The 11,583-nt window shown below is 49.2% G+C and overlaps 1 protein-coding gene across 1 annotated transcript; it reads right to left on the reverse strand.

Moving 5' to 3' along the window:
• Positions 1–8,821: 8,821 nt before the first annotated feature.
• LOC136491795 (uncharacterized) lies at positions 8,822–9,130 on the reverse strand. Its single transcript, XM_066488033.1, has one exon. The coding sequence runs from the start codon at positions 9,128–9,130 to the stop codon at positions 8,822–8,824; it is 309 nt and encodes a 102-aa protein (XP_066344130.1).
• Positions 9,131–11,583: the final 2,453 nt, after the last annotated feature.

Here is an 11,583-nt window from a genome sequence, read left to right on the forward strand (position 1 = left end):
TCAGTATGACGTAATACCTTACTCCTGTGGTCTGTTGGTTTGTATTAGTTATCGTATGATTTGTCGTGATTTTGTAGGGGATCCCTGCCCGCCTTATATAGTCCTGGAGGGTAGGGTTACAAGTCGGTTAGATCTGAGAGATAACCATAAAGTAATAACAGATTACAAGAATCATAGGGATCGTACGTATCCTAATAGATCTCGTAACATCTTCAGGATATCCTCCCCATGCCTTGTGGGAGGCGCCGAGCAGAATCATGCCCTGCAAGGCTCCTTCTCGTGGGCTGGGCCACCCCTGGAGGCATAGCCCATGTGGTCTATCAGTGGGTATCCGGGGTCATACCCCCCACAGCTAGTCCCCAAGCGCCTTGTACCCGTTGTGCAATGCCAGTCTTGAGCTTTTCCGAGCAGGTGCGAACCAAAACCGAGCTGTCCGAATCATGGTCCGACCACCATAATGAATCACCGAGCAGTTGTGAGCAGCTACTGAGTAGCATGCAACATCGCCAAGCAGTGTGTTCCGAGCACGACTTGACATAAGGGTGTAAGGAGCTCAAGTCCAGAGTTGAAAATTTCTGTGCGGTAAAATGAAGTGTGCCCACTTAGAGTCTAACCACGAGGTAAAAGATACCCTTTTTAGCTTTTAGAGGCTCGGAGTCTTTCAGAAAAAACAAACACATTCACCTCAAGGTGAAGTGTGCCCACTTAGTCCCCTAGCCTGACAGTAGGTGACGTAGTCACGTGGTGATAGGGTCAGAAAGTAGTAAACCAGCCGAGCAGGTAGCCAGTCCCCCGAGCGTAGCCTCGAGATGAAAAACAAACACATTCACTGCAAGGTGAAGTGTGCCCACTTAGTCCCCAAGCCTGATAGTAGGTGACAGTAGTCACGTGGTGCCAGGGTCAGAAATGAAGAAATAACAAAAACCAACCGAGCAGACAGCCAGTCCTCGTGTTTTAGGCGAAGATATTGGAAAAATCAAACCATGGAGAAAAAATTGGAGTAATGGATGTACAGTAATGGTTATTGAGCCTCATTAAATTGTGGAGTAATCGGCGATTATTTGGTGGTGATAAATGAGCGACATGGGCTGCTATTGCGTGATAGCCCAAGTTGCGGCCCATTAAACCACGTTGGAGAAGTCAAAGTAGCGCTGATCGCGGGAACAGTTTCCCAAAAATCCTCAGATGCAAGGAAAGGTGGGGAAAGTGCTTTATAACCACGCCACCACATACCTCACCGCCTACCTTTGCCACTCTGCCCTATTTCATTCCTTCGCAATCCCCGCGCTCCACATTCTGCACCAACGTGAGCACTCGCCTCCAATCTAGGACCAAACCGGAGAGAATGGCGCCAAAAAAAGGAGCCGTAAAGCCGAAGAAGGCAGCCACCGGAGCCAGCCGCGATGAGGAGTGGGTGTCGTCGAAGACGGAGGCGGCAGATCTCAATAGAATGGTGGCGGCAGGCGTTCTCCCAGACCACCTCACTGCCGGATGGTGGCCCTGCTAGTAGTGAGCCCTTTCCAACACCTCATACTAATGAGGCTGTAGTATTTGAAGATTATTTCTGGTGAGGATTAGGGTTTCCTGTCCACCCCTTTCTGAGGGATCTTATGGAGTTTTGGGCGATTAGCCTCTACAATCTGCATCCCAACACCATACTGCACGTGTCGATCTTTATCCATTTATGTGAGGCGTTTCTTGGTGTTCTTCCACACTTCAACCTCTTCAGGCACCTGTTCTGTCTGAAGAAGAAAGGGGGCAGCGGTTCTAAGGTGGTCGGCGGCGTGTACCTATAGCTCAGGGATGGGAAGGCCAGTGAATACATTAACGTACCACTAAATACCTCCCTGAAAGGTTGGAAAGCCAGATGGTTCTACATCAAACAAAGTCACCCAATAATTCAATGCGACATACACCACATCTCGGTCAACCACAGTAACTGGTCGAAGAGACCCAGTAGTGCTGACATGGAGCAAGTAATGGAGCTTCTTGACTTGATTAAGGGCATGGAGCTTAGGGGTGAACTGGTTGCAACTAGCTTCATAGTGCACCGCATCTAGCCCTGCAAAGAGAGGGCCCACCCAGCGTTCGACTACAAAGGTGACAATGACGGTACCCGGGAAAGCACAGACTGGCTGTCGAAGAAAGAAGTAATAGACTGGGCCATGGACCTATTCACTGCCAACGTCTCATTCAGCTGGCCACAAGGAACGAAGGCCTTCAACTACACCAATCTGCCTCCTCAGGTAACTATTTCATTTTGCATTGATCAGGCATCGATTGCTGAGCAAAGGACTAACTTACTTATGTAAAGATCCATTCGCTAGGATATGGCAATATACTTTTCAAGCGTGCTGAGAGCCTGATCGGCCGAAAGGAGTAGACATTCGGCGACCGCTTCAGCCCTGAAGAGGAGGAGCCGAGCACCTCATCAGATAATCCATCCCCGGTATCGGAGAAGATCCATGGGAAAAGACCAATGGTAGATGAGCCAGTCCAAAAAAGGAGAAAAACCATAGGCTCCACTACACACAAATCGGGTGGCATCTCAGCTTGGTGATGACCGAACCGCTCGAATCAGTGAAGGACCATAGTGCTGGAGTGGTCTGACGACGAAGATAACTAGATAGCAGCATCCGCTGAGCATGAAGGAGCCATCAAAGGGGGTTGAAGTCCCCAAGCAGCAAGCAAGGGAGAGTCATGCAGTAGGCAACGACAGAAGTCCTGGCAGTGCAAACGACCTGAACTCCCCGAGCAGCAAGGGGGAAAAATCGTAGAGCAACACACAGAGGAGGCTCCGGGGCACCAAGCAGAGCAGCAGCCTGCTATAGAAGAGTAGGAACTCTCCCATCAGGTAGACCAAGTAGCAGCGCCTGGGGATCAGGCAGGCATCGCCAGGTTCAATAAATTGAACCGGAAGATCAAACCGTAAGTATCTTTGTCTTGGAGTAATAATATTGTTCCTTGATTTCTTTTGGGTACTAACATGCCGACATTACATAGGGCAACACCAAGGCCCGGACCCTCAGTAGGGACAATGCTGACTGCTCCCATCTAGGAGTCCTCGAGTGCTCGACAAATAGAGGATGGGCCAGCCGCCGCTACCAGCGGTCCTGGCGACGGTGAATCATTGGCGTAGACGACAGGCGTGTCGGCGACTGAAAATGTTGGTACTTTGGAAACGGAAACTGCAGCTGTTGTTGATGCGCAAGAGGCTAAGGATGCAACTCCATCAACAGCCGAGGAGCAACTTGCACCACCCGCAGCGACGTCAGGAGTGGTCGAAGCAGCTGTCCGACCATAGAGTCCCCCAGTGGTGCCTCGAATGATGGTGGAGGAGGACGAGGTTGTGGAGATCGAGCGTGTCGCACCTAAACCCCAGTCCATCTAGATTCTCCAAAAATGCGGGGAAGAGGTAGTAGTTGTCGAGGAAGAAAATACCACCAGGGAGATAAAAGAGGTTGAAATCCGCCGTTGCTGGAGTTATGACTCAAATCGAGGTGAGTACCAGTACCTGAAATACTAATATGTGTTGTTGGAGACCAAAGTTTATCACTAGCATTGTTCATCCGTAGGGGATAGCTCGAACAGTCGAGCAATGGACACCAACTGATGAAGAGGATGGAGCCCCTCGCCGAGGAAAACAAGAAACTCTGGGAGGCGTTAAATCTTTCAGAAAAGAGTATTAAGAGGGCCCAGCGTGAGCAGGACCTTGCGGAGTCTAACTCAGCGGGACCTTGAACATCAGAATGGGGTTCTGTCCAAGCAACTAACTGGCTGCATTCGAGCAGCTAAAGAAGAAATGCGAGCAACTAGCGATTGTATTCGAGGAGCTAAAAAATATATCCGAGCAATTGGGCAAGAAGACCGGAGAGCTCAAAACAAAATCCGAGCAGCTCGATCAGAATTGCAAACAGTTCGAGAATGTATCCAAGCAGAAATCCAGTATACTTTATCACATAATGTACTTTGCAATAGTTGGCCATCCGTTTTTTCGATAACTGTTTTGCTTGCAGAGCAAGATGCAGAACTCAGCCAGCTTCACCAGATCATCGAGCAAATCCAACAAGATAAAGCAAAAGAGTCAGAGCGAGCAAATAAACTGGCCAAAGAACTAAAAGGTAGATACCCCCTGATCGGAAGTAATGTTGTAGTACTTTTCTGGCATGATGAACCATTGTAATGCTTGTAGATTACCGCCATAAAGCCAAGGCATAGTTCGATGTGCTGGTGCAGGAAGCCAAGGTCCAAAAATACAACTTCAACACTGTAACTGCCACTGATAAAATCAGTACTTGACTATGTCGATATGGAACCGGTGCCTCATCCTGACGGCAGGCAGCAAGGGTCAGATACCATCATCTAGAGATGCAAGGCAGCGTGGGAGAATTTCAAAAACTTCAACCACGATGCCATTATGACCGCCGCTACTCATGCCCTTGCTGGTGGTTCGGTCCCACTACCCGACTATCGATATCCTAGTCGATAGGGGGCGGGTTCGCCGATGGGCTGAGCAATGCGGAAACCCAACAGCTAGAGGATGATGTTGAAGATGCAGCAAAAATACTTGTCGGCAATATAGACCTGTTTGGTGAAACAGAAGGTGTTGGCGAAGCTTAACAAACTGCTCGGATATTATCACCTGTACCACTTGTTTTATTTGGCGATGACGAATCGTTGTATTAACAACCCGATGCAATTATGCATAATATAAGCAGTGTTCGATCAGTTAGTTTTCACTAAACTCGATGCCTTAGCTAGCCCGTAATTCGTATCGCAAAGTGCAGAGCCCATGCACATGTTGGAAAAACAAGCGTTACCAAAGGACCGTAGCCTACCGCCCAATACGCAGAGCACGGAGCCCATAGCACGTGTAGGGGGATATTAGAGCCTTGGTGTTCTCCATAAAGATCAAAGCAAAACACATGCTACCCAGCGGCCAATTTGAGTATCTTGGCGAGAAAAAGTAGTTAAAGTGGCGTCCGAGCAGTTAGTTCATGCCTAAAATCTAGGCCTTGACTAGCCCATAGTCCATAACGTCGAGCGCAGAGACCCTGACACGTGTAGGATGAACAGGCATGACTAAGGAACCATAGCCAACCAACCATAACGTAGAGCGCGGAGCCCCAAGCACATGTAGGAAGGGATCAGAGACTGGGTCTTCTCCATAGAAAATAGGAAAGAAAACATGTGCTGCTCGACGATCGGCGAGCTATGTTATGAGATTTGGAGGGCAAAATTGTCGTTGTTTTTAGGAGAAAAACTTATGTGATCTAGAGAAAACATAGTTGGCAATTTTTGGAGAAATCGTGTTTGGCAATTTTGAGAAATCGTGTTCGGCGATTTGGAGAAATCATGTTTGGCGATTTGGAGAAATCGTGTTCGACGATTTAGAGAAATCGTGTTCAGTGATTTGGATAAATCGTGTTCGGTGATTTGGAGAAATGGTGTTCGGCGATTTTTTGGAGTTAACATGTTCGGCGATTTCGGCGTGCTTGGCGAGCGTATTGGAGGTCAGTCATGGAGTGGCGTATAGCCCGATAACCATAAGTGAAACTTATAAGGGAGGAAAATTATGGAGACCAGAACTTTATTAATCAGAAAGTAAAGAATACATATCTATGTTGTTTTAGGGATAGAAACATATAAGGTGCTCTATGTGCCAGGAGTTAGGAACATCGATTCCATCTAAGTCACATAAGCGATAAGACCCTGGTCGAGTAACACCTTTGACGATGTAAGGGCCCTCCCAGGGGGAAGACAGCTTGTGAAGCCCTTCGGTTTTTTGTTTCCTATGTAAGACGAGGTCACCGATTGCGAATGAACGACCTTTGACGTTGCGGTTGTAATACCTCCGCAAACCTTTGAGGTACTTGGCTAGTGCGAACAGCAAGTGATCAGATGTTCTTCCTTAGCCCGATCAACGTCTTCTATCTAAACAGCTGAGGCTTGCTCTTCATCATAACTTTCTACCCTAGGCGCTCGAAAGGCAATATCCGCTGGAAGTATGGCCTCTGAGCCGTAGACCATAAAATATGGAGATACGCCGGTACTGTGACTAGCTTGAGTGCACAGTCCCCAGACCATAGCTGGTAGTTCTTTGAGCCATCTGCCCGGATGCTTTTCTTCTTTCTGATAGAGCCTTTTTTTGAGGGCATCAAGGATCATACCATTAGCCCGCTCGACCTGGCCATTAGCTCTAGGATGAGCAACAGAAATGTATTTAACAGAGATGCACCGGTCTTCATAGAAGTCCCAAAAATAATGGCCGATAAAAGTGGTCCTGAGGTCAGTGATGATGCTATTCGAGAGACCGAATCTATGTATGATGTCTTCAAAGAGCTCGACTGCTTTCTTTGTAGTAGCTGAGATGAGTGGTTTGTACTCAATACACTTGGAGAACTTATCAATGGTGACATACACATACCAAAAGCCTCCTGGCACTGGCTTGAAAAGCCCGATCATATCCAGTCCCCAGCATGTGAATGGCTAGGAAGCTGGAATGGTCTAGCAGTTCTTGTGCCGGTACATGTATTTGCTTGGCAAAAAACTGACAACCCTCACATCGTCGAACGAGATCTTCTACATCGGTGATGGCCGTGGGCTAGTAAAAACCTGCTCGAAAAGCTTTGTCGACCAGTGTTCTCGAAGCCGCATGATTGCCATAGGAACCATAGTGAATTTCAAAAAGTAGCTTCACACCATCGTCCTTGGATGATGCACTTCTACAGTATCCCTTCCTTGGCACTTTTCCTCATCAGTTTACCGTCTACCAGCACGTAATGCTTACTTCAGCGAATTAGACATTCGGTTTCGATCTTGTCGGTGGGTACTTCATCGCTGGTGAGGTATTTGATGAACTGCTCCCTCCAATTGGCAACCGGTGAAGGTACCGCAAGTACCAACTGCTCGGCAGGGGGTATTTCTTCAACTTCCTTCTCTTCTTTAATGGATGGTGCCAGGAGGTCTTGAACGAAAACCCTTGGTAGAACCATGGCGCGAGAAGATCCTATCTTTGAGAGCTGGTCGGCTGGTTGGTTTTGATCCCATACCACATGGTGGTACTCAATTCCATAGAATTTCCCTTCGAGCTTCCTGATTTTGGCGCACTATGTGTCCATTTTCTCACTGGAACAGGACCAATCTTTATTGAGCTGGTTGATAACCAGCAGCGGAATCCCCATACACCATGAGGCATTTGACGCCGAGCTCGACAGCTATATGGAGACCATGGAGACATGCTTCGTATTCCGCAGGCGTTGTTGGAGGCCAGGAAAATGTATGCGAAGAACATATCAGAGTTTATCCTTGGTCGGCGTGATGAATAGAATGCTCAGCACCAGCACCAGTTGATGTTAAGGGCGCCGTCGAAGTACATCACCCAGTGCTCGGGGCAAGTGGCGGCAATGGGTTCTTGGATCTCGGTCCACTTCAGCGATGAAATCAGCAAGCGCCTGTGACTTAATGGTCGGTCTGCTTCTGAAATCAATGGAGTAAGTGCCGAGTTCAATAGCCCACTTGATGATACGACCATTGGCCTCTTTGTTGTGGAGAATATCCCCTAGAGGGAACTCGGTGACCACGGTGATCTTGTAGTATTCGAAGTAATATCGAAGCTTGCGTGAGGTAATCAAAATTGCATATAACAGCTTTTGCACCTAAGGATAACGAGTTTTAGGCTCATTAAGTACCTCGCTGATAAAATAGACCGGTCGTTGCACCTTGTAGGCGTGTCCAGTTTCCTCGCGTTCGACGACAATAGCCGTACTGACAATGCAAGAAGTGGCGGCGATGTAGATCAACAAAGTTTCATCTGGTTGTGGTGCCTGTCATGATTGGAGGTTTTGTTAAAAATAACTTGAGCTGCTCGAAAGCTGTGTCTGCCTCCTCTGACCAAGAAAAAAGCTCGGAGGCCTTGAGGAGCTTGAAGAAAGGTAGCCCTTTTTCACTAAGGTGTGAGATAAAATGGCTTAACGCGGCCATGCAGCCTGTAAGCTTCTGTATATCCTTGACACATGTCGGCCATTTCATGTTGGTGATGGCAGAGACCTTATCAGGGTTAGGTTCGATGCCCCGAGCGCTGACTGATGTAGCCCAGTAGGATACCGGATGGAACTCCAAAAATGCACTTTGAAGGGTTCAGCTTCTATTGATATTTGCTCAGGTTGGAGAAAGTTTCTTCAAGGTCGGCGATAAGATTATCGGCGGTTTTAGTCTTGACGACCCCGTCATCGATGTAGGCTTCGACGTTGTGGCTAATCTGTTGGTCGAGGCACATCTGCATAGCCTGTTGGTAGGTCTCTCTAGCATTTTTTAGTCTAAAGGACATAGTGGTGTAGCAGTATGCACCAAAAGGCATGATGAACAATGTCTTGACCTGGTCTTCTTTCTTGAGGGAGATCTGATGATAGCCGAAGTAACAGTCAAGAAAGGAGAGCAACTCACAGTCGGTGGTGGAGTCTACAACCTCGTCTATCCGAGGCAGGCCAAAGGGGTCTTTAGGGCAGTGTTTGTTAAGATCAGTATAATCAACACACATTCTCCATTCTTTATTCTTTTTCTTAACAAGAATAGGATTAGCTAACCAATCTAGATGATACACTTCTTTTATAAATCCAGTAGCTAAGAGCCATTTTATTTCTACCCTAATGGCCTCCTTTTTGTCCGGCGCGAATCAGTGAAGTTTTTGCTTGATTGGTTTAGCAGTCGGCGAGACATTCAAGGAGTGCTCGATCTTCTCCCACGGTACCCCCAGCATGTCTGCAGGTTTCCAAGCAAACACATTGGTGTTGGTACATAGGAAGGAGACGAGCACGCTTTCCTATTTGGGGTCAAGGTGAGCCCTAATTTTCACCGTCTTAGAAGGGTCATCGAGGTCGAGGCCGATCTCCTTGACTTCCTTGGACTTGGCGGAGGCATGAGGAGGCTCTGGGATCTCCAGGTCATCAGTAGACGCCATCTTGGCTTTGACGACCACACTAGCCATCTGGATGGAGAGGTTGGTGGCTTCGGTGAGGGCGAGACTCTCTATCTCGTAGGCGTAGGCGACGGAGAGGTTGGTCCATAGAGACAAGACTCCTATGGGCGAAGGCATCTTCAACACCAAATATGCATAGTGCAGAATGGCCATGAACTTGGCTAGAGCCGGACGCCCCAGTATGGCATGGTAGGCAGTGTTGAAGTCAGCGACGTAGAAGTTGATATGCTCCACTCGGTAGTTGGTTACCGTGCCAAACTATACCGGTAGGGTGATTTCCCCAAGCGGTCTAGATGCCCTGCTAGGTACCATACCCCAAAAGGAGTCTAAGGGCGTGAGATCTGTTGTCCCGAGGCCGAGCTCTCTTAGGGCCCCGGCGAAGAGTAGATTCAAAGCGCTCCCACCATCGACAAGGACTTTTCTAAAGAGCACCTTCTAGATAGTCACGTCGAGGATGAGGGGAAAATGCCCTATGTAGGGTATGTCCGCCCACTGGTTGGCCCTACTGAAAGTGATGGGGACTTCAGACCACAGGCGATAGCTGGGGTTGGCGATAGTTTCCTCTAAAGCGACGGCAAGCACTCATCGAGGCGGCGAGCTTCCGTTCCCTTCTGCTCTCGCTAGAGGTAAACCCCCCAAAGATGGTGGCGACCACCTTGTCATGGTCCTAGAAGGTGTTATTATTATCCCTAGGTGGTCGGCAGTCCTCCGTTCCCACCATTATCGTCGTTGTACTTTTTGTCCTAGAACTCCTTAGCCAAACTAAGGCAGTCTTTCATCTTGTGTTTGGCGTTCTTGTGTAGGGGGCATAGGCCATCGAGGATCTTCTTGTACTGCTCATCATAGTTACGCTTGGCACGTGGCTCATTGACATTAGCAACAAAGTGGTCTGGTCGGCGGCGGCAATCCTGACCTAGGTTTGAATCCATCTAGCCTGATCATGTCCTGCTGTCTCGATGGAAACTGCTGGTCGTCGTAGCGGCGATCGTTGTGCTATTGGGCGTCAGGTGCGGTCGTCATGGTGGCGAGGCAGGGTGATTAGTGCCCATATCTTCATTAAAACACACCTCCTGCTTCCTTGGCGTCGGCGTACTGGTTGGCGGTTGTGATCATCTCGCCGATGCCGGTAGGTGGCTTTCTGTTGAACTTAGAATGGAGTTCACAGGTGATGAAGTCCTCGGACTGAAGGCAGTGATGACTTTAGCTTTCGTGATGTTGGGAATAGAATTCCTCATCTCGGAGAAGCAGTCTGATGTAGCTACGGAGTAGTTCGGATGGCTTTTGGGTGATACAGTTGAGATCATGCTTGGTGCCCGGCCGCCTGCATGTGGCCATGTAGTTGTCGGTGAAAACTTTCTTTAGCTCTTCCCAAGATCCGATAGAGTCTGAGGCAAGGCTTGTGAACCAGGTCATGGTGGCTGGCGTGAGCATGACGGGGAGATAATTCACCATGACATTGGTGTCTCCTCCGGCGGCAGCGGATGGTGGCGGCGTAATCCTACAGCCACTGTGTTGGGTTCATCCTTCCTTCATAGGGCTCGACCCTGGTGATTTTGAAACCATGAGGCCATTGGAGTGTTCGGAGCACCCTGGTGAACGCTAGGGGGCCCTTCTAGGTTGTCGGGTCCGATATCAGCAGTATTGCCAGCGATGATCGGCTCTAGAGCTGAGTCCAGATTACCATACTCTCGCTCGTACTCATGGCGGTGGCGTACTTCATCTTCATGGCGCCCAAAGCGATGTTGATCGATACACCGATGTGCATCCCGAAGGTTGCTGAGGTGCACTCGGGTGTCCTGTTCGACCTCTTGGTCGTGCTGGCAATGATGCTCGGCGTGGTGGCCTCCAACGCCCCCCTAGGGAGGTAGTGACTGGTTAGCGAAACGGCTTTGACTAGGGTGGCAATTGGATCTAGGAGCGGCTGATCAGCGAATCGCGCTTGTGGAGCATGAAGGTCTCTGAACCTCTTGGATCTCATTAACTTGATAGTGTGCCGCTTTAAGCATAGCGGCGACCTTGGCAAGCTCGGGCGTCTATGGGAGGTGTGCAAGCTCATTGGCGACCACCGCTAAATTTGTGCTCGGAGTCTTAAAGACATCGTGGCCATCAACGCGGAGGAATTCTTCATTGAGGTTGCGATGGAGGGGCCTTCCTTGCGAGTCGAACTCGTTATCACGAGCGGCTTCAGCCATCACAAGGGCGTGCTCGTTATCACGGCGTTGCATGCGGTTGACGTTCCTATTCTCATGGGCGGTGCATTCCTCATCTGTTTTGCCATTCCGAGGGGGGCTGTCGATGCTGACGTTGAAGATTGCACCACCCTGGAAAGGCAGGAGAGGGGGTTGCTTGGTGAAGGTCTCAGTGAGGGGCTCCATCGAGCCTAGAGACTCAGAGTCTAAATTTTCTTCTAGGATAGTTTGGAGGGACACTCTAGGACCCTGGCTGGCATGTAGCATGTTGATGGTTGGTGGGAGCTGGTCGGTGATCTGGTCGGCGAATTTGCCCCTTAGGGCGTCCTGATATGTAGCGATGGCATTGGTGAACCCAAAGGGCAAGGCGGCGAGCCCTGAAGTTTGCCGAGCACTGAGCACCGACAGATCAAGATC

This window comes from Miscanthus floridulus, chromosome 11 (genome assembly GCF_019320115.1).
Source record: "Miscanthus floridulus cultivar M001 chromosome 11, ASM1932011v1, whole genome shotgun sequence".
NCBI lineage: Eukaryota > Viridiplantae > Streptophyta > Magnoliopsida > Poales > Poaceae > Miscanthus > Miscanthus floridulus.